General features: G+C 41.5%; 1 protein-coding gene across 5 annotated transcripts; it reads left to right on the top strand.

Annotated features, from left to right (window-relative positions):
• Positions 1-352: 352 nt before the first annotated feature.
• IFT52 (intraflagellar transport 52) lies at positions 353-25,543 on the top strand. Of its 5 annotated transcripts, none has more exons than XM_034786906.1 (14): positions 356-521; positions 1,929-2,053; positions 2,836-2,923; positions 3,218-3,347; positions 4,087-4,162; positions 4,250-4,321; positions 5,384-5,510; positions 11,878-11,964; positions 13,293-13,361; positions 15,807-15,961; positions 16,567-16,654; positions 20,621-20,729; positions 22,564-22,709; positions 24,747-25,532. In XM_034786906.1, the coding sequence occupies exons 1-14, from the start codon at positions 504-506 to the stop codon at positions 24,792-24,794; spliced, it is 1,338 nt and encodes a 445-aa protein (XP_034642797.1). In that variant the 5' UTR covers positions 356-503; the 3' UTR covers positions 24,795-25,532. The 5 variants fall into 5 exon arrangements, with proteins under 5 accessions (XP_034642799.1, XP_034642797.1, XP_034642798.1 ...); XM_034786907.1 differs by having other exon boundaries at positions 359-450; positions 24,747-25,540; XM_034786908.1 differs by lacking the exons at positions 22,564-22,709; positions 24,747-25,532 and adding an exon at positions 21,746-22,547 and having other exon boundaries at positions 353-521; positions 20,621-20,761.

The following is a 25,543-nucleotide window of genomic DNA, read 5'->3' as shown; positions in this document are numbered from 1 at the left end:
GCAAGAGGGGGGAATGGACAGCACCTGCACGCCGAGTGAGAAGGGCATTATCTGGCTAACCGCCTGGGGTGGGAGACATCTGCCCTGGCCCGGTGCCCGCTCCCGAGCCCTCCACTCCAGCACCCCCAGCCCGGGGAGCAGGGTGCCGGTAGCAGCGCTGCACGCAGCAGCTGGCGTTCACAGCGGGTGAAGGAGTCACGCCGCTCCGTGAGTACCAGGAGCTACCGGGTCCACTGCAGAGAATAGCACATGCCATCCTCCCATCTACAATGGTAGAGTCCAACTCCACCCCCGTCCCAGGGAATAGTAGGTGCCACTTTCCCGTCCCCTGGAATGGTGGGGGGAGCCGGCGTGATGTCATCACGTGAAGCCTGCTCCGGCCGCCGCGTTGGTTGCCAGAGTGTTCTGTTGAATTCGTTCCCTGCGCGCGCGCAGAAGGGCGGTTGCTAGGTAAGGAGCGGCCCTTAGTTACCGCTCCGAGGTCGGCGGCGGGGCGCAGGAAGATGGTGGCAACTCCGCGGGTAAGGCCTGGAAGTTCACTCCTCCCTCCCTCCTGTGTGGGGCCCAGCGGGCTCCCCCTCTCTCGCGCCCCACTCCTCCCCGGGGCGACGGAGGGGCACTCAGAGGAGGTGCTAGGAGGCCATGGAGACAGCAGGTCAAGGGGTAGCCCCCACTGCCCACCCCCACGCACTGTGCCACTCCGTCCCATAGAGAGAGCAGGTCACCGTATACCTCCCCTCTCCCGTGGAGACAGTGCGTCGGGGTAGCTCCCACTATGCACTGTGCTACCCTGCCCATGGAGACGGTAGGTGAAGGGGCACCACCCCCATGCTCTATGCCCTTCCCCTCTACCCCCCACCCCCATGCCTTGTGCTCCCCTCTAGTATGGAGATAGCTTTATTATTTATATTGCAGTAACACTTAGGTGCCTCAGCCCTGAATCCGGACCCCATTGTGCTAGGCGCTGTACAAATACAGAGCAAAAAGACCGTCCCTGTTGTCCCAAAGATTTAGCTCTATGTTTAGACCTGGGTTAGGTGACTCAATAGTAAAAATGCCTTTGCTGCTACAGGTTAGTAGTGCAATGGTGAGAAACTTGCCAGAAAATGCTAGTATCAACATAGTCTAAGTTTAACCAGCTAACAATCTGATTCTCTGCGATTATGCTTCAACCCTGACTTCCAAGAGACTACTACAAGTACGAGGGGCCAGAGGTAGTGGTTATTCAGGAGCGCTGCCAGCTTTTCCGCCACCCCGAAATGCCGCCCCCCTCAGAGGCGGCAGAAGGTCCCACCGCCGAAATACCGCCGTGGTTACCACCCCCCAAATTGTAGTGCTATAGGCGACCGCGTAGGTCGCCTAATGGGTTGCGTCGGCCCTGTGGTTATTAATTTTACTTATAGAATTCTAACCGCATGGTAGCTACTTTACAGCAAGTAGACAAGGTCCTTGTCCCAAATAGTTTAGCTCAAGGGTGTCATATTGTTCTTTGAAAAACATTAAAGATTGTAGCTCTCATTTTAATATTGGTTGTTTTTTGTCATTTTTTTTTCCAGTACAAAATGTTAGTGAATCTAATAAAACTTTTTGATTACATATATTGAGGAAACAAAATGAGAAAGCTTGGGTACTTCTTGGGATGTTGTCTTTCCTTTTTATTTGCGTAGGGATGTTTCTTGTAGGTTTTAGTTTTATTTCATACTTCTGTCCATATGTTGTTTAAAATTGCAGTAAAGGTTTTAAATAACAACAGCAAAGAGATTTTAGGCCTAATTCCTCTAGTTCAGATGTTCCATTCCTGCACCAACACATTCCATGCCAGCCAGCACCTGCATGCATGTATTCCTTATTCAGAGACTGGTCTGAAATAGTACCTTTTTTGCTCTTCCTTTCTAATTTTGCTTCTCTCCTTTCCTTTCATTCTTGAGGTCACTATGGAGACAGAGCTTCGGAACACCATAGTCTTCAATGCATCCAAAAAGGAGATTTTCACTGTCAACAGTGGTTACAAGTCCTTACAGAAGAGGCTTCGTAGTAAATGGAAGATACAGAGGTGAGGGAGTTTCTTCAACTTTCTTTTTCATGCTTTGTAGCACAAGAGTGAAACTGACATCAATGAGTAATTACATGTAAGCTAATTGGAGATGGGACCACTTTAATGCTGACTTTGGGGGGTAATTCATAATATAGAAATGTTTGGGAATGTTAATAGAAAATTAAAAAGATTATTTCCGTTGGTTCTACCCAGTGACATTAGCTGTAGCTCTGCTGTTGCATGGTGTTGGAGGACTTTTATTTTGAACTTTCAGATACTGTGGTAATGGAGAGGACAGAGCTTAGCTGATAATGGTGAGGTTCCAAATGTGTGTGTACTAATCTGCACTGCATGAAATATCTATTGATAGGCAAAAGTGTCAAGATAATTTGAGCCCTAGCCTTTGTACATCAAGTTTATGGTATTGGTCACCCACCTGCTGTAATCAGAATTAAAACACAGGAAAATAAGAGAGTGGGGCTGATTGTCAGCTGATTGAAATTGCCATAGCTCTAGTGAAGTCAACTGAGCGGCAACAATTTACATCAGCTGTGGATCTGCCACAGTGTCTTTCTAGAATACTTATTTTCCTTCTTCATCAGTTCAAATTTGTAGTTTATTTATTTGGGATAATAAAATATCAAATTTAAAACCAGAGTAAACAGATGTAAAGTGACTGACTGAAGTGACTTGCTTTGCGTTCCTCTGCCTAGTTCTTTATGTAAAGGCAACCCAGGATTCAGTCGTGGACTGTATCTAAAATTACAATGTAATGTGTGTCTTTATTAACTTATTCATAGTTTAAAAGATGAGATCACATCCGAGAAGCTAGCTGGGGTAAAATTGTGGATTACTGCAGGGCCCAGAGAGAAGTTCACTGCAGCTGAGGTAAGAAATATTCATAAAAAAGAAAAAAAGCCAACAATGGTTTGCAGGTTAGTTATGCTTCCAGATTTGTCTAGGAACATAGAAGAAAGGTGGCCCAAAACTTTCTGTAATAGCACTGTAGTTTGGAAAGCCTATTTTACATACATTTAGATTTGAACGCTTCTTGATCTTTTAGGGTCAAGTTGGTTGCAAGTAGCTGAAACCACTTATGCCTCATTTCCATATAGTTCTTTGGAGTTCTGTACTTAGCGCCTCTGACTGTATTCTTGTGTTCTTTCCATCTTATTGTTTTAGTTTGAGGTTCTGAAGAAATATCTAGAAGAGGGTGGGGATATCCTGGTGATGCTGGGAGAAGGTGGTGAATCCCGATACGACACCAACATTAACTTCTTGTTAGAAGAGTATGGAATCATGGTCAATAATGGTAACTTGAACTTTTGTAGATGCAAACCGTGTATGGTTCTTATTAGAAATTAGGGTTTCAAAGCCACTTCCATTATGAGCCTTCTTTTTCCTCAAGTGTTTATATCTATTAGGGGAGAAAAAAAATACTCTGTGATCTGAGTTATTCCATACTCCTTCTCAACCCAGCAGTGAATTTTTTTTGTAGCCTAGTAAAATTCCAATCAGCTGTTCTTGCAATGTCCAAGTATAAATAATCAGTGTGTCCTCACCAAATAAGACATTTTTCAGATGTTTCAGTGTCAGTTGGCTAGTGGGTTCACTTTTTATTGCACCAGAGTGGTACTGAGTTCATCATAGTTTTGGAAACCTCTAAGACCCATAATAAAAGATTGAACTTGTTGAACTAGATTTTTTTGTTTTTAAACCTAGCCTCCCTGTCTGCGCTTGCAAATAATTGCAGGTTCAAATGAAGCAGGTAGACACATGATTGTGCCTGCATTTTAGGTGATTAATCTGCATATCTTCACCTGAATTTTGAAATAAGTGTTCCTGCTGTCTTTTGATGCCTGAAGCTGCAGGTCCAAAAAGGGGCCATAGGTTAAGGCTGTTCCAAGTTATGCTGGGAACCAAATAATCCCCAGGGTTATAGCATTAGAAATAGGAATCGAACCCACATCTCATTACTCTCAATCTCATGTTCTAAGCACTAGACAAACTGCCTCCATAAAAGACTTAAATTTCTTCTTTTTTTCTTTAAGATGCTGTGGTGAGAAATGTATATTATAAGTACTTTCATCCTAAGGAAGCCTTGGTCGCCAATGGAGTTTTGAATAGGTAATCGTTTTGGGGATATAGATCTGTGAGTAACATTATTGCAAATCCATGTAACTTTAATCAGGTTTGTGTTTCTACCTCTTCTAGGGAAATCAGCAGAGCTGCAGGGAAAGCAGTGCCTGGGATAATAGATGAAGACAACAGTGGAAATGACTCACAGTAAGTGTATTTTCCTCACCAGCGTCTTCAAAGGAAAAATTTAGTACAGTCACAAAGTGTTAAATTACCGGGCCAGGGCAATGACTGAAGTACCCAGTGCTTCTATTGAGATGTCTTAATGCATTTCTTGGTCTCCACTTCTTGCTTCTCTAGTTTCAAGCCTAAATGGGTGAATTCTTTAGCAACGCTTGCCAGCCAGTATAAGAGTAACAATGATGGGTTCTGAAGGGAGTCCCATCTATTCCTACTGTCCAGACCTGTGATGATTAAATCAACCTTGTATGTGGATTTGAAAAGGCTTAAAGGACATAAAATGGTGACCCCCATCCTTAGTACCCTGCAGACTTGTAGAATTGAGTGGATTAGGCATAGGCAAGAAGAGTTCAGTAGAAGGCAGGCAGGGGGGAGGAAGGTATTAATCCAGGGAAACTCATATACTTGAAAAATTTGGTGGGTTTCCCTCTTTCCTTCTCCTTGTAGTTCCTTTATTTTGCTGTAGGGCAGAAGAATACTGAAGAACCATCAGCCTTTCCATAAAAACTGTAGCTAATTGTGTTCTTTCTTATGGCTTATTTTGGGGGCTATACTGATTATGGTCCTCATCACAGGGAAGAATTTAAGTGTAGAAAGATTTAGTATAGTTATGTTCCAGAGCATTTATTTGTTTGAGAGTTAATTACCCCTACTTGTTTCTCATATCTAGGAATATCTGAAAGATAACCAAAAGGTTACACTTAAACTTACTGAGAATTCCAACCATAAAAAACTCTAGAAAGAGTCCCAGATCTTATTCTAGTCAGCAAGGTTTCAAAAGTGTGCTTTTGTGAGCCTGCACTGTCCGTGACACAAGTCAGGATTTATGCACACAGACCATGATTTGTACGTGTGCCAACTTATGCATTTGAAAATCTGTGTCTCAGCTTGGTTAATATTGCTAATGCCTCTAACTACAAACAAACAATGCAGGATTGAACATCAGGAATATCATTGACAAATCTAAAGTTAACAAATCTAGTCTCTGAAATTTAGCAGACACTAATAAAATGCTTGTATTTTCTGCAGGGCTCTCACTTTTGTGTATCCATTTGGTGCCACACTGAATGTGATGAAACCAGCAGTGGCTGTTCTGTCCACAGGATCTGTCTGCTTTCCACTCAACAGACCCATTTTGGCTTTTTACCATTATAAGGTACAATACTGCATAAAATAAGCTATCCATCCCCCAGTAAAGAAATGCAACAGTATGATATGGCAAATGTATATACGCCTGTTTCTACTCCCAATGCACCTACAAACCCTTGAACCTGCTTGACAATTCTTGATTCTTTTTTGTGTAAAGCTCTATTGCACAGAGTTCAAAGAAGAAAAAAGTTTGATAACCAAAGATTATGTACTTTTAGATTTTGTTTTTTATTTCCAGTTTTACTCTCTTTCCACCATTGTAGTAACCATCTAGGAAGTGAGATTATCAGTTCAGCTCCATGTAGACAATTTTGAGGTAGGGACTCTTGGAAATTAGAAGCTTTTGTATCCATCATCTTAGCCATTGGCTTTGGTTTGGTACTTGCTAGTGTGCAAACATTTCTCCATAATAAGTACTATGTGATGCTTAAATTTTATGGTTAATATGTTACAATGAAATTTTATATTTGGTATCTTAGTGATGTAGGGACTTCTCCCCTAAATGTGCACAAAGTTACACATGCATGTTATGGGTAAAATAGACCCCATAAAGTATTAGAGGCAGTAAAAGTGCATGAAGTCCTATTATTACAAGGTTTCCAGCCCATTTAAGACAGGGGAGACTGGGGCAGCACTTGCCAAATCACAGCCTGCCTACTTCCATGGCAATCAAAGATGGAACAGTTTTCTCACCCACCACTCCTACTTACATTTATGGAGCAAGTGTTTATACATGTGGTCATTTTGAAATCACATGCACAAACACACATTTTTGTAATATGTTAATCATCAAGTCATATAAAGCCTTGATCCCCCTTGGATTAGAACCTTACCAGTTCGAATTGCGTTTCAGCACTGCTGTTGTTTTAGCTGAGTTTTAGCACTCTTTCCTTGGACAGGAATATTTTATCTGAGAACCATAATGACTTAACTGTGCTATGGACTAAACCGTAAAGTGCTTATCCCAACCCCCAGTTGCATCAGTTAATAACTGAACTCTTAACAGGGTTGTCAGATGAAAAAAATTCTAGACCATACAGGCCAAGGAAACTGGATCAGAAATGTGAATTTAAACACAGTTGCTGCTAGCACATTTGTCACAAAGGAGACAGGGCATAAGTGTGTAATGTATTTTTTAAAAGCTCTTTAATTAAATTTAGTGAATGTTATCTTCCCAAAATTTCTGAATGTGTAAGTTTTCTTTGGTTTCGATATAGTGAGAAAATTAAATGAAAACTTGTCTGTGAGATGAGAACCTGATAATCTGAAGCCAGTCTTTTAAATTGATTTAGGCACACAATTGCATGTGCAAATCAGATAACTGTGCATGCTCATCCATTTAATTCATAATTGGTGTGTGTGATCTGATTTCACTGCACAAGTGAAAGGGCTTGTATATTTTGTGAGCACAGTAGCATGCTCGACTATATAGAAATCTGGCCCTTGATTCTCAACAAAATTCCTAATGATCTTCTAAAGAGTCTGCTTCTTTCCTCAAAGGGGGTAAGAAAATGTTGTTTCCATCAGAGTTCTCATCACGTACTGTCCCTGGCAATCTCCCTTTTGATATAAGAAAATAGCATGAAAGTCAAGGGAGTAGAACTGATCTTTAATTAGGCTTTCTTTTTTTCTATTTAGCTGGAGGAAATTATAGACAAAATGCTGGAAGATGAAGCTGAAGACAATGGTAGAATCTCTGTCAGGGCAGAGAAAAGGATTAGAAAGAAAATATATAATCTGTTTGAGAGAAGTGAGGTAGGGAAAAGAATAGCAATAAATAATAGAAGAACAGTAGATAAACTTAATAGGGAAATCAGGAGGAAGAGATGAATGAGGCATTTTGAGAACAAATAACGAAATATCCAAAACACAGACTCGGTAGTAATGGGCGACTTTAATTACCCTTGCATCTGTTGGAAAAGTAATACAGCAAAATTCAAAATTTCCAATAAATTTATTGGAATGAATTGGGGACTACTTTTTGTTTCAGTAGGTAGCGGAAGCAGCCAGGTGGACAGCCATTTTAGCCTTGATTCTGACACATAGGGAAGAAATGGCTGCAAATTTAAAAGTTGAAGGCAGTTTGGGTGAAAGTGATTAATAAGTGATAGAGTTCATGTTTCTAAGGAAAGGAGGGAGTGAGAGCAGCAGAATAAGGACAATGGACTTCAAAAAAGCAGATTTTAACAAACTCACAGGGGTAAGGTCCCATGGGAAGAATATGTAAGGGAAAGACGAGTTCAGGTGAGCTGGCAGTTTCTCAAGGAGACACTATTTAAAGATATAAGAACAAAGTATCCCAATGTGAAGGAATGAAATGAACAATAGTAAGAGGCCAGCATGGCTCCATCAGGAGCTCTTTAATGTCCTGAAAATCTAAAAGGAATCTTACACAAAGTGGAAAAATGAACAAATTGTTAAGGAGGACTACAGAAGAATAACAAGCTTGTAGGGGCAAAATCAGAAAGGCTAAGGCCCAAATGAGTTAAATCTAATAAGGGACATAACAGGCAGTAAGAAGAGGTTCTTTAAATACATTAGGAGCAAGACAAAGATGAGGGAAATTGTAGATCTCTGCGTAGCAGGGAATGAGAGCGCTTAAATGACAACATCAAGAAAGCTGCAGTGTTTAATGCCTATTGCTTCAGTTTTCACTGAAAAGGTAAATTGTGACCAGATACATAACACAATTAATATTAACAAGGAAGAAGGAGTGTAAGCCAAAAGAGATGTATTCAAGTTGGCAGGGCTTGATTCTAGGGTGTTAAGGAACTAGTTGAAGCAATTTTGGAACCATTGGAGGACCAATGAGGTCTCAGAGGACTGGAAAAGGGCAAACATAGTACCTATCTTTGAAAAGGGGAACAAAGAGGACCAGGCAATTATAGACCAGTCAGCCTAACTTTGATATCTAGAAAGGTACTGGAACAAATTACTGTACAATCAGTTTGTAAGCACCTGGAGGATAATAGGGTTATAAGGAATAGCCCGTTGGATTTGTCAAGAACATATAATTCCAAACCAACCTAATTTCCTTCTTTGAGAGGGTTACTGGCCTAGTGGATAGGGAGGAAGCAATAGACACGATCTATCTTGATTTCATAATTAAATTAGGGAGATGTGGTCTAGATGAAATTGCTATAGGATGGGTGCATAACTGGTTGAAAGACTGTATTCAAAGAATAGTTATCAATAATTTGCTGTCAAACTGGGAGGATGTATCTAGTGGAGTCCCACAAGGGTCAATCCTGGGTCTGGTACTATTCAGTATGTTCATTAGTGACTTGGATTGTGGAATGGAGTGTATGCTTATACACTTTGAATAGGGGGCTCAGGGCAGGAGGTTGGGGTGCAGGAAGGGTGTGGGGTGCAGCGGGGGCTCAGGGCAGGGGGTTGGGGTACATGGGTGCAGGGTGCAGCAGGGAGCTCAAGGCAGGGGGTTGGGGTGCAGGAGGGGTGCCAGGTGCAGGCAGGGGGCTTAGGGCAGGGAGTTGGGAGGTGGGGTGCAGGTGGGGTTTGGGCTCCAGCCCGGCGCTGCTTACCTAAAGTGGCTCCAGGGTGGCAGCGGCACACACTGGGGCCAGAGCAGACTCCCTGCATGCCTGCTCTGGCCCCACGCCTCACCACTTCAGGAAGCACGGTGGCCACTAGGGGGTGGGGGGAACGACTCTGTGTGCGCTGCCCTTGCCATGCCTCCAGGTACCTCCCCGGAAGCTCCCATTGGCCGCGGTTTCCTGTTCCTGGCCAATGGGAGCTGCGGGGGGGCGATGCCTGAAGGCAAGGGCAATGCATGGAGCTCTCTGCTCCCCCGCCCGGGAGCCGCAGGGAAGTGGTGCCAGCCGCTTCTGAGAGCGGTGCGGGGGCCATAGCGCCATGGGGGGCAATCCTGTGGGCTGGATTCGGCCCGCAGGCTGTAGTTTGCCCACCCCAGCCTAATCTGTCGCAAGGGAGATTTAGGTTAGATATTTGGAAAATCTGTCTGTCTATGAAGCTAGTTAAGCACTAGAATAGACTTCCAAGGAAGGCTGTAGAATCCTCCTCATTATAGATTTTAAAGAACAGGTTAGACAAACACCTGTCATGGAAGATTGTAACATTCCCGAGGGTACAATCTGACCTGTTGAACAGTTGTGTCCCCTCAAATCTCCAACCTGGCATGCCCTTTACACTGCTTTGCTGGTAGAGCAACCCCTCCTGCTCGCGCGCACAGCCTCTAACATATAAAATCAGTTCCAGCTGAATTACATGAATGCTGTGGCCAGTCACTCATTAATTACATTCAGGGTGATGCCAGCAACTTCTCAGTCCCAGATCTTCTCCCAGAAATGTGCATCTTGTACTGCCCAGCTCTCTACTGGACTATGCAAACTCGTATAAAGTCTGTCATTTCATTAATGGAAAATGATGTTCACAAACCTTGCTATCTCAAGTGGAGATTCCCAACACTTCAATCCAAACACACACAGGTTTAGATAAAATAATAAAACAAGTTTAACAGCTACAGAAAAATAGATTTTAAGTGATTACAAATAATGAGGCATAAAAGTTAGAATTGGTATCTAATTTAGCAAGCTAAATGGATTCAAAGCAAAGATTTTTCTCACCCTGTGTTTTTCACAGTCTTTACTGGCTGGAAGCCTCTAGACCAGTACCCCTCTCACAGTTCAGTGTTTATTCAGGTGCTGTTGCTGCTGTGAGCAGAGATGAGTAGAGAGAGGTGATTTGGGAGCCTCTGTTTCTCATTCTTATACCCTTCTCCCCGCTTTGAGGATTACCTCCAGCTGGGGTTCAGGTTACAGTCAGTCTGTTTACACAGAAACCCCTCAGCTGTTCCATTGCCAATATGTAAAGTTCTCGCTCTTACCATTCTTCCTGCCAAAGAATGGCCTCTTAACCAGGTGATAGCCCATGATAGTCCATTTGATTATGCTGATACTTGGCCGGGGTGTCAGTATGTTTTTTGACTCTGAAAAACTGCTTTGGGCCTGTTTTTCTAACTTTGGAACTTGGCACAGCAATATTATACAGTAGAATCTTACAAATTTACATACAGTGTTGCCACACATTTTTACCAGGACAGTAATGTTCAGCAGATTTAGTTTTCAAGTGATACCTCACAAGGTATACTTTGTACAAAATGTATAATGGTTTTGTAAAGAGGATGTAAATAGGGGTACAGTCTGTCACAATGATCTAGTGTACTTGGTCCTGCACAAAGAGCTGGACTAGATGACCTCTCAAGGTTCCTTCCAGCCCTACATTTCTATGATTCTATGAAACGGTAACAGCTGAGGATGTGTTAGGGCAGTGGTTCTCAAAGCCGGTCTGCTGCTTGTTCAGGGAAAGCCCCTGGTGGGCCAGGCCAGTTTGTTTACCTGCCGTGTCCGCAGGTTCGGCCGATCGCGGCTCCCACTGGCCGTGGTTCACCGCTCCAGGCCAATGGGGCGGTCTGGCTTTGAGAACCACTGTGTTAGGGATAAAAGTCACTTGCTTTAGGTTGTTTCCTTTCCTGGGGTTATTTACTAAGTAGGAGCTAAATAGAAAGTACAAGCATTCCGTTCATACTCAGAAATTTACCATTATGTTTATCCTTTGTTCAGTACAAGTAAACTGGAACCCTATTTGAAGCAAATTCTTTACAACAACAGTTTTTATGGTTATATTATTTGCTATGAATTTTAATCTTGGTGCCCAGAAGAAATATTACTGGTGGTTGTGCTGTCTTGAAAACTTATATTTCTGGGGTGGGAGGTGTCATCTTACATAATTCTTTATATGACATTTTAAATTCAGCTAATTAAAATATACTTGTCTGCATTTTTTGTAACTCTACTTATAAAGAGCTGTGCCTTTGCTTTGTTAGCTAGCCTGGGGCTTTGAAAGCTATGTTGACTTGCATGCACGCCTGCCTCACTTTTGCAGATACTGACTCTGAACTACTCAAGAAAGGTGCGCATGAGATTAGCTATGTATTAATCTTAGTTAAGATCTTATTCTTTCTTGCTCTATTGATGAGTTGTTTTTTTTTAAGGAGACAAAAACTACAATAAAATACATACTATTTGCTTATTGTTGATGTAATCTTATTTGCTGCTCTGCTTTGTGGCATGCCCATGAAATAGCTCTCTAATCCCATAAATACAGAGCATTACTTCTAAGGGTAATGTTAATAAAAGAATAAACCTGCTAAAAAAATGCATTTATTTTATCCTAATGCTACACAGTCAAGAGATTGTCCTCTTGCAAGTTGTCATACCTACTTCTTGTTCCCATTTCCCTCTAATTAAAATAATGTAATAGTTTAGAGCATGGTACGAATCCTCTGAATATTTGTGATCTGACTTTTCTTTTTTATATGTTAACTTTGTTGACAGAACCAAGGTGGAAAGATGGCAGTGTTGGGATCTTGCCACATGTTCAGTGACCAATATTTGGATAAAGAAGAAAACAGCAAGATCATGGTAGACTTTTAAAATATATTTTTAAATTATAATTAGTCTTTTCATAACATTCACAAGCACACCCAACCCTTGTAGTTTGTTCCCAGAGCACAGATACTAGCATCACTATGAAATAGTTGGGGGATGGAGAACCAGACTTAGCATTGAAATAGTGAGGGAGATTTTCAAAGGCATTGATAGCAGTTGGGAACCCAACTGTGTATGTTGCAAAGGGGAACTCTGGAAAACTTTTGCTGCTTCTGCTCTCTCGACCATGATTATGTTTGTGTGTGTTTTTAAAATATGCAGTAGGGTTTTTTGGTCATTAAATAGTTGAAATTTGTCACAGCTAGAAATGTGGCAACACAATTATTATTATTATTTTGCGCTTACAGCTCCTTTTGTTTAAACATCACAAAGTGCTTCACAAAGGCTGGTATGTATTACCATCCTTGTCTGTGGTTTTTTTTGTTTTAAAGGAAGCATCATGTTAAGTGACATAGGCATTCACAGAGCAATTAAATAACATGCCATTGCTCATGCAAAGATTCAGGGATAGAATTTGGAAGAGAATTTTGGTATTACAATCATTCCCTTGTTCTAGCCACTAGATAACACACTTCTATTTGATCCAGATTATTAGGCAGTTTGTCTCTACATGTTCTTTCAGTTTCTGTATGTGTTTCTTTGTAACATGACTTCTTTTGTATGCTCATTTGTAACTGCATCTTGAGCTTCGTTAACCTCTCTATGCATTGTCCTTTTAAAACAAATATAATGAAAGGAGTATTCTGATTGGCTGGCTGATGAAGGACTGTCATGATTTGCATTGCTATACAAATACACGTTAAAAACATAAGGCCACGTTAACCTCTCTAAGTTAACGCAACTCAGTTGAAGTCGATGGAGTTGCACTTGCCAGTTTGTCCCCATAGTCCTTGCCCAAGTACAGTAGCTGGTAATCTCTCCTATTCAAATATTCCTTATAAAAGTACAATTCCGCAATCATTTACCTATTATTGCATTTTTCAAGAGCATTTATGAACTTCAGACAGCCCACATTTTTCAGGCGGATGAACTGAATTGGTTTTCATCCTCTTCCCTTGCAATTCACCTGCATCCAGTATAAAGTGCACTCTTTGCCATGTTTTGTTGCTTTGGTAAGTAATACAAATACTCTTAATATTACTGGTTTTATCCCCCAGATATTCTTTATTGTTTTATCCGTCTCTTTCACATTTACGCCATCTCGTCCATCGGGTGGATTTGACAAGGAGTTTTTAAATGTTTAACATTACAGTAAATTATTCGACACTCCAAAAACTTAATACGCATCTGTGGTTCCACAGGATGTGCTTTTCCAGTGGCTCACAACCACGGACATCCATTTAAATCAGATTGATGCAGAGGACCCTGAGGTAAGAGACATTCATCGTGTGATAGCTAATAATCTTTTAATCCACTAGGACCAGAATTACAGAAGTACCTGCCTAGCACCCCATAGTTCAAAAGCTGTATCCATGTTCTTATTACAGATCCCTTAGGATCGGGTAGTAAATAGGTGGACCGCAGGCCAAATCCCTATCACCAGATGCTTTTGAGTGGACCCCTAAATCTTTTCATTTACATATTATTATTTATTTATTTATTTATTTTCTCTGGAGTCTGGACCATGACTATACCTTGACTAAGAAATCTGGACATTGACAAAAAATATTTGACTACCCCAGTCTTAAGAGTTTTGTTTAATTTTTAGGTTTAAAAATTCTCTTCAGACAGCAACTTGGCAAGTCAGATCTCTCTCTAGCAGGTTAATTTGTTACACTCTTTAAAAAAAAAAAAAAAAAAAAAGCAAACATTTATAATAAATGAAAATCAAATGAGTAATAACGTATCAATTGCCACTGAATGAAGATAACAAGAAGGCATTAAAATACAGTTACAGTCTTACTTAAACCCCCATAATCTGGAGTCTCTCAGATCAAGATTCAGACCTCATTATCTATGCTCTTTGAGACGACAGCATGGATAGTAACCCTGATGTTCTGGTCAAGCTTTTACCTAGATATTTGAGTTTGGCTCCTGGACTCAAATGTTCAACATTTTAGAGAGATATGTAACAACAAACAGTATTTTAATGTAACTTCTAATGTGGCTTTTGTTGTTTGTATTGCATCCAAATGTTGTAGTGAATGAACTTCAAGGTCTCAAAACTGAAACTGTTGGGGGCAATTTTGGAGATATCCCTGGCATTTTTGCCACATGTAGATTAGGATTCTCTGCAGTATTTGGATAGTTATTCATCATAAAATGTCAGTCATGGAGGTGTTTGCATCCTATTTGCCACTGGTTACCATTCCTTTTTCCAGATTTTTTTAGTTTAAATTAAACTTTATTGTGGAGACTTTTCAAGTCTGATACTTTGGCATTTCTGCTCTGTGCCCTCACACTTCAGGGGCAAACATGTAGCAAATAGAACATTTCTGTAGCTGAGTGGAGACCAGCCAATTTGTCAATTTTGGGGTAACTTTTGAAAAATGTTGCATATGAATATATTTTCTTTTACTTGAAAATACCTTACACACACGGGGAAGGGGGAATTGCTCTATAAATAACACACACAAGCTAGTCTGAACGTCAATTTGACAAGCTTGCAATCTATTAATTAGCAGTAGAATTGACACACCCACACTCTTGTGCTTCAGGAACTAGAAGAACAGCAGTCTTTGTCCATTGACTTCAGAGCACCATGGCGGGAGCTGCCTTCAGCTCCTCTTGATAAGTAAAAGACAAGGAAATTCAAATGTAGCATCCCTTCTGCAATTGAAGCAGCAATACATGGACAAGACATGTGAGATCACAGTTCATGTGTCTTGGGCATAGAAAGATTCCTGTCTGCCTTGGTGCAAGACACCCATTACTGTAAAATAAAATGTACACATTGGTTTGAAAATATTTGTTGCTGATCATGTAGTTCTGTTGATTTTAACATCTGTTTTAATGCAGGGATGGACCTTTTGTCTACCGGGGGCCACTGCAGGGGAAAGCAGCTCGGAGCTTCCCCTAGGCTCCGGGGTGGGGCCAGAAATGAGGGGTTCACGGAAGGGGATCCGGGCTGGGGCTGAGGTGTTCGGAGTGTGGGAGCAGGCTCAGGGCTTGGGCAGGGGGTTGGGGTGCAGGCTCTGAGAGGGAGTTAGGGTGCAGGAGGGGGCTCATGGCTGGGGCAGGGGGTTTGGAGTGGGTGTGCATTCTTTGGGAGTGGGCTGGGGCGGGAGGTGGGGTGCAGGAGGGGGTGAGGGGTGCAGGCTCTGGCCGGGCGCCGCTTACCTCAGGCAGGTCCCAGTCAGCGGCGCAGCAGGGCTAAGGCAGGCTCCTCCCCAACTCCCAGAAGCGGCCATGATGTGGCCAGGTGGCTATGCACGGTGCATGCTGCCAGTGGCGCGCCCAGAGGCGCCACCCCCGCAGCTCCCATTGGCTGCGGTTCCCGGCCAATGGGAGCTGAAGGGGCAGCACCTGCGGATGGGGGTAGGCACACCCGGACTCAGAGGTTCTCTGATCGCCCCTGCGCCTAGCCAGGGCCCCAGGGACAGCCGACTGACTGGCCTGGCACCCTAGCTTCCACCTGCAGCGGGGCGAGCCGGTGCTCATGTTCACTTTCTTTTCACATAAAACTAAATAGTTCTCTGTGACATTCCTAAATGAAATACAGTGGCCTGCATTGTGAAGACTCTTGGGAGGAAAAGGGTGTAAACTGAAGTTTTCTTATGTCGAAAAAATTATTTATTTTTTTTAAGTCAAGTACAAGGTAGGAGGAGCTTATTTCCTGTAGTTCCCCTTACTCATAGCAGTGTCATGGTGTTCAGATTTCAGACTATACAATGCTTCCAGATATAGCCACACTGTCTGAGCGACTACGAGTGTGTCTACAAGAGGGAGACGAGAACCCACGAGATTTCACAACGCTCTTTGATATGTCAATTTATCAGCTGGATACAACGTCCCTCCCTAAAGTTATCAAGTTAGTACCTATGAAGTGTTTGTGTGTTTGGTCTTATTCTGCATTTCCTCTTGATGTGTTTTTAAGCATACATATACTGAAGGAAACACTTTCACTTTCTTAATTTATTATTGTAAGATGCTGATTAGATGGATGTCCTGAATTTTCACCCTGGGATACTTGGATTTAAACATGCCACAGGTTACAAATAGAAAAGCTGNTGCATTTCCTCTTGATGTGTTTTTAAGCATACATATACTGAAGGAAACACTTTCACTTTCTTAATTTATTATTGTAAGATGCTGATTAGATGGATGTCCTGAATTTTCACCCTGGGATACTTGGATTTAAACATGCCATAGGTTACAAATAGAAAAGCTGAGCAATCTATCTGCATTGTCCATTTTTGGGTGGGTGCTTGCCCATTTTTTTAGAAGCAATTGCTTTGTAGTTGTTGCGGAGATCAAAGTTACTGTGTCATTGTGGTAATTAAAGAACCCATGACATATTTTCACAAATAGGGTGTTAACCTTGGTGTCCTGGGCAAATTCAAATTCACAGTTTGTATCTTATACATGAAAATGTATTATCTTCTCCCTCAGACTTTGCCTTTTTCTTGATTGTAGATCTTATGAACAGCTGAATGTGAAACATGAACCTCTCCAGCTCATTCAGCCTCAGTTTGAGACTCCACTACCTGCACTCCAGCCAGCTGTGAGTAATCTTACATGACTGAGCTCCTGACTGACCCCTGAGATGCATAGAATCCACCTTGTGATGTGAACCTTTTTGTTATAAAGAACTATATGGAAGAGACAGAGAAACAGTAGAGCATTAACCATTGAATGCCTTAGCACATGTCTCTTATGAAGTGGCACTCTTTATGATCCTATGAATGTGTGTTCAGTCAGATCATATGATTGAAAACAATGAAACACCTTAAGTGCACACGGGGTAAGCAAACAGAGACCTGCTGCCAGCAGAACCCACTAAATCCTGAAGATGTTAAAATGCTCCATACATCTAGTATTTCCACAGGTCTCCCTAGTTGCTTTATATTGCTCTCAGCCAGTGGTGCCCAACTTGAAGGCCAAATGTTATTTCAGAAAGGTCCTGAGGCCACAGTCTGTATCTTAACTCTTTCCCTAGGTTCAGGCAGAGGCAGTCAGGTTCCCATCCTGCTCTCGTTAGGGCTCCCACAAGGAGGTAGTGGAGCAGCCAGAGCTACTCTCTCCTTTCTCCCCTCCTTGCTGAGCTCACATCAGAGCTGTTCCCGCAGATGTGAGGCGGGTTGTAGGAGGTGTTTGGGAAAAGTGTCTCCTATCCCCATTCCTTAAAAATCACAAGGTGTGGCTTAGGGAGCACGTTCTCAGTTTGTAACAAAATACATATTTTCTTTTTTTACACAGTGGCCTTTGAGGGACATAAGGCTGCAGGTTGGACACCACAGCTTTTAGTGATTTTTGAGTAGTGTTCATAGTCTCTTTCCAGACAATTTTTACAAGGTCTCATAAGAACAGCTTTCCAAATCAGATCACTTAAACCACTAACCTTCCTTTCTGGAATATTTCAGTCTAAAATTCAAACATTCATATTGTCCAGATGGTTTTATTGTCACGTGAGACATGAATGAAGAGCAATCAGTATTAATGCAGTGGTTCTGGTTGTGATGCCAAATGGCATAAAAGTTAAATCCCAGGTCAACCTCAGCTAACGTTGCCTATTGCACATATACTCAGTGATACAAAATACTGCATATGGCATTAGTGTTTATGCCTCAGGACTGGTCTACACTGGGGGAATGGGGTCGATGTAAGATACACAACTTCAGCTACGGGAATAGCGTAGCTGAAGTTGACGCATCTTATTTCAACTTGCGTCCCGTCCTCACGGCGCGGGATCGACAGCTGTGGCTCCCCCATTGACTCCACTACCGCCGCTCGCCCTGGTGGAGTTCTGGAGTCGACGGGAGTGCGTTCGGGGATTGATATATCGCATCTAGACGAGACGCGATATATCGATCCCCGATAGATTGATCGCTACCCGCCGATCCGGCGGGTAATCTGGACGTACCCTTAGTTGTATGAGCAGCGTGGCTGAATGAAGGGTTCCTACAGCAACCAAAGTGACTTGCTTGACAGTTGGGAATTTAAAGTCTTGCCCATAACAGTCCATATTCTTGGGTCCTATGTTACCCTTTATTTCTGTGAGAAAATAGTTTCAAGACCCAGTGGATCTTGGCTGAGAAAATGGGAGTACTGGCTGTGCAACATCTTCAGCCTGACTCCATGGGGTTCAGTCTAACAGATGCTATGTGGCAGACGGGGGGCTGAGGCTCAATATTTGACCACCTATCAATCCTGTGGAGATTTGGCTGTAAGTGAATGCCTTCTGTTAGTAAACTCTTCACTGGGGAACAGTGGCCAGGAGAACAGCTGATGGGATCACAGCTTCTGCAGAAGGGAGCCCTGCATTGCAGACCTTGGCATCATTCATTTTCTGAGGAATCACAGGCTTTGGAGACTGAACCTCTTGCTAATTTGACTGTAGAAAGGGGGTGGAGGGGACAGACACATATTTTGTCCCAGCTTTGAGTAGAAGAATGTGATAAACTGCAAATTCAGATTCTAGCTGTTTCTTGGCCCCTGTATAGGAATAACCAGGCCAGAAGAGGATCTAGTTCTTGTCCTTGGTTTTTATTGATTTAAAAAGAAAACAACTGAGAATAAAATGAAATGGGAAAAAGGAGAGGTGCTGGCATGCTTGTGCCTAGGCAATATGTAGACTATCTAGTTATTTTTATGAAATTAGGGCTGTCAAGTGATTAAAAAAATTAACCATGATTAACCGCGCAATTAATTTTAATTTTTTTTAAAACAATAATACTAATACTACTAATATATAATAAAATATACTAAGTTAAACAATAATAGAATACCATTTATCTAAATATTTTTGGATGTTTTCTACATTTTCATATATATTGATTTCAGTTACAACACAATACAAAGTATACACTGCTCACTTTATATTTTTTTATTACAAATATTTGTACTGTTAAAAAACAAAAGAAATAGTATTTTTCAGTTCACCTAATACAAGTACTGTAGTGCAATCTTTGTCATGAAAGTTGAACTTACAAATGTAGAATTATGTACAAAAAATAACTGCTTTCAAAAATAAAACAATGTAAAACTTTAGAGCCTACAAGTCCACTTGGTCCTACTTCTTGTTCAGCCAATCGCTCAGACAAACAAGTTTGTTCACATTTGCAGGAGATAATGCTTCTCGCTTCTTGTTTACAGCGTCACCTGAAAGTGAGAACAGGCGTGTGCATAACACTTTTGTAGCTGGCACTGCAAGGTATTTACATGCCAAATATGCTAAACATTTGTATGCCCCTTCATGCTTCGGCCACCAATCCAGAGGACATGCTTCCATGCTGATGATATTCATTAAAAAAATGTGTTAATTAAATTTGTGACTGAACTCCTTGGGGGAGAATTGTATGTCTCCTGCTGTTTTACCCGCATTCTGCCATATATTTCATGTTATAACAATCTCAGGTGATGACCCAGCACATGTAGTTCGTTTCAAGAACACTTTCACTGCAGATTTGACAAAACACAAAGAGGGTACCAATGTGAGATTTCTAAAGATAGCTACAGCACTGGACCCAAGGTTTAAGAATCTGAAGTACCTTCCAAAATCTAAAGGGATGAAGTGTGGAGCATGCTTCCAGAAATCTTAAAAGAGCAACACTCTGATGCAGAAACTACAGAACCCTAACCACAAAAAAGAAAATCAACCTTCTGCTGGTGGCATCTGACTCAGATGAAAAGGAACATGTGTTGGTCCATAATGCTTTGGATCATTATTGAGCACAATCCATCATCAGCATGGACACGTGTCCTCTGGAATGGTGATTGAAGCATGAAGGAACATATGAATCTTTAGTGCATCTGGCATGTAAATATCTTGCGACGCCAGCTACAACAGTGCCATGCAAACTCCTATTCTCACTTTCAGGTGACAGTGTAAACAAAAAACAGGCAGTCTTATCTCCTGCAACTGTAAACAAACGTATTTGTCTGAGCGATTGGGTGAACAAGAAGTAGGACTGAGTGGACTTGTAGGCTCTAAAGTTTTATAATTGTTTTATTTTTGAAAGCAGTTATGTAACAAAAAAAATTCTACATTTATAAGTTGCACTTTCATGATAAAGAGATTGCACTACAGACTTATATGAGGTGAATTGCAAAATACTACTTTATCATTTTTACAGTGAATATTTGTAATAAAAAATAATATAAAGGGAGAACTGTACACTTTGTATTCTGTATTATAATTGAAATCAATGTATTTGAAAATGTAGAAAAACATCCAAAAATATTTAATAAATTTCAATCGGTATTCTGTTGTTTAACAGTGTGATTAAAACTGCGATTAATCATGATTAGCTCAAAAAAATTAATTGTGTGAGTTAACTGCGATTAATTGACAGCCCTATATGAAATACAAATGAAGTTTTGAAATATGTTCAGTTCATTGTGGAGTTTTGGCTTATCATAGATTTTTCAAAAGGCTCTACTGATATCCAAGTTGAAAACTGTCTCCTAGTTTTCTACAGCATGTAAGAAAAACACTTGACAGTCAATTACATTAAATCTTCTCTTGCAGGTTTTCCCACCTGCTTTCAGAGAATTACCTCCTCCCAGTCTGGACCTGTTTGACTTAGATGAAACGTTCTCCTCTGAGAAAGCTCGTCTTGCGCAGATTACGAACAAATGTAAGCAAGGCAAACTTCTGAAGTTGGATTACATTCATATTTATAGGTTTCAGAGTAACAGCCGTGTTAGTCTGTATCCGCAAAAAGAAGAACAGGAGTACTTGTGGCACCTTAGAGACTAACAAATTTATTAGAGCATAAGCTTTCGTGGACTACAGCCCACTTCTTCGGATGCATATAGAATGGAACATATATTGAGGATATATATATACACACATACAGAGAGCATAAACAGGTGGGAGTTGTCTTACCAACTCTGAGAGGCCAATTAATTAAGGGAAAAAAAACTTTTGAAGTGATAATCAAGCTTGTAACAAACCCCGATGCCAACTCTGTCCACATATCTATTCAAGTGACATCATCATAGGACCTAATCACATCAGCCATACCATCAGGGGCTCGTTCACCTGCACATCTACCAATGTGATATGCCATCATGTGCCAGCAATGCCCCTCTGCCATGTACATTGGCCAAACCGGACAGTCTCTACGCAAAAGAATTAATGGACACAAATCTGACATCAGGAATCAAAATACTCAAAAACCAGTGGGAGAACACTTTAACCTGTCTGGTCATTCAGTGACAGACCTGCGGGTGGCTATATTACAACAGAAAAACTTCAAAAACAGACTCCAAAGAGAGACTGCAGAGCTAGAATTGATATGCAAACTAGACACAATCAACTCCGGTTTGAATAAGGACTGGGAATGGCTGAGCCATTACAAACATTGACTCTATCTCCCCTTGTAAGTACTCTCACACCTATTATCAAACTGTCTGTACTGGCCTAGCTTGATTATCACTTCAAAAGTTTTTTTTCCCTTAATTAATTGGCCTCTCAGAGTTGGTAAGACAACTCCCACCTGTTTATGCTCTCTGTATGTGTGTATATATATCTCCTCAATATATGTTCCATTCTATATGCATCCGAAGAAGTGGGCTGTAGTCCACGAAAGCTTATGCTCTAATAAATTTGTTAGTCTCTAAGGTGCCACAAGTACTCCTGTTCTTCTTTATTCATATTTATACAGAAGTCCCATTCTTTTGAGGAAAACTTTAGCAAAATAACTTGAGACATTTTAGATGCAGTAGGAACATAGGGCCTGATTTTCAGATGTACGGTGCATCTACAGCTTCACATTGATGTCATCTAGGGTAGGGGTTCTCAGTATCTCTGGAAATCAAGTCCATGGAAAATATCCTCCGCACACATGCATGGCATAATGCACTGTTGCAGATCAAAATGTTAACAGCAGCATGACTCTTCTTTTTCTGTGTGTCCTGCCTTCCTTTCCCAATCATTGTCCAGAATGACTTCCAGACTTGTGGTAGCTAAGATATGATTCTTGGAGCCATAAATGTTAAAGGATCCTAGATTTCTCTCAGTAATTTGTGATGGAAATTACTCCAAAAAAATACTTTAAAGTGTTATGATCTACTAGGGCCAGGCAGAATCCCTGATCCTGCTGTGAATCTCAGTGTGGGGGATTGCAGCTGATTTGATATTAATGGGTCTCTTATTTTGCTTCTGTTTTCTGGTCCATGTCTTTATGCATGAATGATTTCCACATCCTTCTTCATTTTCAAGTAGAAATGATAAGCCTATGTCACAGGTTATGAAGCTTTTACACACATCTCAATAACTGAAGAGTGCCATAAAGTGCCAGCTGTTTGCCTCAAAGATGCAGTCTATTGTCCTACTGAATAATTTTTTTTAAAGGGGCTAATTCCCCAAGTGCTTAATTGCAAGTAGAAATCAGCAGCGTAACTTCAACCACACAAACCGTGTATGTGTGTGTGATTTGTCTTCCTCACTCTGTGGGTCCTTGTTAGGTACTGAAGACGACCTGGAGTTTTATGTCAGAAAATGTGGTGATATCTTAGGGGTAACAAACAAACTCCCAAAGGAGCAGCAAGATGCCAAGCATATCTTGGAGCACATCTTCTTCCAAGTGGTGGAGTTCAAGAAGTTGAATCAGGTACATTGTTTTAATAACAGAACAGCTAATGAATGGAGAGTATGATATTAGGTATGACCCTCTGTCCCGGGGTGCTCTACTCACAACTAAGGGTGCCTCTTTGTGGCTGTGTCTGGGGATTAGCTTCATTCAGGTCTGATGCCCCCTTCTGCTGCTTACTGCATGCCCTACTGTCTCTCTCTCGCTCCTTGCAACTCAAAGTACTCAGTCTTCGTGGCTTGGTCCTCCAGCCAGGTCACTATAGTCTTCCCCTTTTGGGGTATCTTCGGGTATGTCTACACAGCAACTAGACACCGTTGGCTGGCCTATGCCAACCAACTCGGGCTTGGACTGGGGGGCTGTTTCATTGTTCTGTAGACATCTGGGGTCAGGCTGGGACCTTTGAGATGGAAGGGTCCCAGAGGTCAGGCTCCAGCCCGAGCCCAGAAGTCTAAACAGCAATGAAACAGCCCTGAGAGCCCAAGTCAGCTGGCACAGACCAGCCACTAGTTTTTCTTTTGCTGTGTAGACATACCCAACGTTTTTCCATACCGATTAGACAGTCTTCTCATGCACTGCCCTAATGGTGCCACTTCCCCAATGGCTGGTAGGGGAACCCCGGATAGCCCACTTCTCTGGGTTCCAGTACAGGGACACTACCCCTGGACTCCTTCCTACACCTTTCTACTTCTCAGCTGTACTCTCTGGCTTCCCATCTCCCCTCGTGTTTACCAGCCCAAACTCCCTCCTTCCAGGGAGTAACTGCAGGCGATCTGCCTCTGTAGCCCCAAACATACTTCCCTACTCCCAGGGAATGACTGCAAGTCATTTCCCTGAGCCCTGTCTGTATCAGCTCCCTCGCTTTATAGAAGCCCTGCCTATTTCTGCACTGGTGAGCTACCTCTAATTAGGCTTTCAGCCTTAATTCCCCCAGCTGGCAGCCTAATAGGTTAATTGGCCCATCTGGCCTCCATTACAAGAGGCCCAGTGATTGTTGCTACATTGAGGCCTTTGTCCTATGGTGAGCAGCTGGGCATGTGCTGATGACTGAAGCCTGATCCCGACTACTGATAACCAAGTACAGAAACTACTATGTGTATTGCTTAATTAATGCAGTCTCCTATTTTAGAATTACTTCATTTCATTGGTGGTTGTTTTGCTGTGTACGCTAGAGTACTGATGCATGGAGGTCCTGTCAGCAAACTTTGTATAACTCAGACCGCACAATAACATGGCTGAAGTCACCTGCACTGTTCATAAGTTTTTACTACTCTGATGTGTCTGTAAGAATCACAAATGAGTTACCTTATTGACTTGATACATAAACTCAATTTACACAGATGTGTAAGGCAAGCTTTCCTTTTCTAAAATTGTTGGCTTAAGGCAAGAGCCTCGTTTGTGGAGCTGTTGTGTTGATAGGGGTATTAAGCAAACAGACCAATAGATACACAGTTCAGGTGATTTCAGTGAAATACACCTCTACCCCGATATAACGCGAATTTGGATATAACGCGGTAAAGCAGCGCTCCGGGGGGGGGGGGGGGGGGGGCTGTGCACTGTGGCAGATCAAAGCAAGTTCGATATAACATGGTTTCTCCTATAACGCGGTAAGATTTTTTGGCTCCCGCAGACAGCGTTATATCAGGGTAGAGGTGTACTATCAATTGTGTTTTTTGTGCAGGTAACAGAGGAGTCCTGGGTAAGTATTTACACAGTCTGATAATATTATGGTAATGCAGATTTCATACCAAGGATGTTAGAACCAGACCTTCAAAGGTATTTAGGCTCCTAACTCCCATTGAAATCAAAAGCAGTTAGGAGCCTAAATACCTTTGAAGGTCTTGGTCTCAGTAACTGAGAATAGAGTATTCCTGATGGTGAAAGTTCAGGGCTGCTGGGTTAATTGTGATTGTCTCCCCTTCTGATCAGCTGTTTCATTAATAGGGCTTCCAAGTCTGCATCAGTAAAAGTATAAAAAAAACCAAACAAACTCCACCTTTAAAGTGTATTTACTTTACTTTATATTAAATGTCCTTTCTTCCTCCCACCCCTGTAAAGGAACATGATATTGACACAAGTGAAGCTGGATTCCAGAATGGTTACTGAGCACGGGCTTTTCCTGTCAGAGAGAGAGACCGACTGACCACCTTAGCAAAAATATTTACTGTACCTCCCTCAGTGTAAATTATTTTTCTATTTGTTTATTCAATATATTGATTGAGGCATTCTTCTTTGAACCTTTGGGTGTTGTAAATATGTATAAAGTCTTAAACTGGTACTTTAAAAAAAAAAAAAAAAAAAAAGCCAAATTAGGGTTTGCCTTGTAAGTGGCAATAATTTTCAAAAGCTTTTTATGTAACAAACATTCCGTATTTAATCTTTTCTATTTTTTTATTGGAGCTATAATTCTGTAATCTGTGAAATATTCTTATGTTAAGAAAATATTTCATTCCAAACCCTACTTCGGTCTCTGGTATTTATCTTTCGGTCTCTAATGCCTGCTTGCAGAATTTGTTTTAGTATAAAATGTTTGTTTTTACAGATGCTTGCAGTTTTTTAATTGCACTGTAGAAGAGAGGCCACTCATCTGTGATTGTTTGTTTTTGTGAGCTGGAGAGCAGAATATGTAGCCATAAGTAGAATTGGGACTGAAACTCGTAGAATTCATATGCTAATCTCTCACTCTGTGGCTGCCTCCTCTTGGCTGTCAACCAGAATGAAAATAAGAAGTAGGTTTGTCACTACAGAGGAAAATATGAGCTTCCAAACAGAGGGGAAGAAATATACTTAGGCAAAGATAAGATTCTTTCTGGATCAGTGTTTTTAAAATGCAAGACACCATGTAAATTTAGAAG

This window comes from Trachemys scripta, chromosome 12 (assembly GCF_013100865.1).
Source record: "Trachemys scripta elegans isolate TJP31775 chromosome 12, CAS_Tse_1.0, whole genome shotgun sequence".
Taxonomy (NCBI): Eukaryota; Metazoa; Chordata; order Testudines; family Emydidae; genus Trachemys; species Trachemys scripta.
This window is presented reverse-complemented; position numbering and strand designations above follow the sequence as displayed.

Coding starts and splice junctions, on each gene's coding strand:
- IFT52 (XM_034786906.1), top strand. Junction 3,348..4,086: donor TGGAATCATGGTCAATAATG/GTAACTTGAACT, acceptor TTTTTCTTTAAG/ATGCTGTGGTGAGAAATGTA. Junction 4,322..5,383: donor AACAGTGGAAATGACTCACA/GTAAGTGTATTT, acceptor TATTTTCTGCAG/GGCTCTCACTTTTGTGTATC.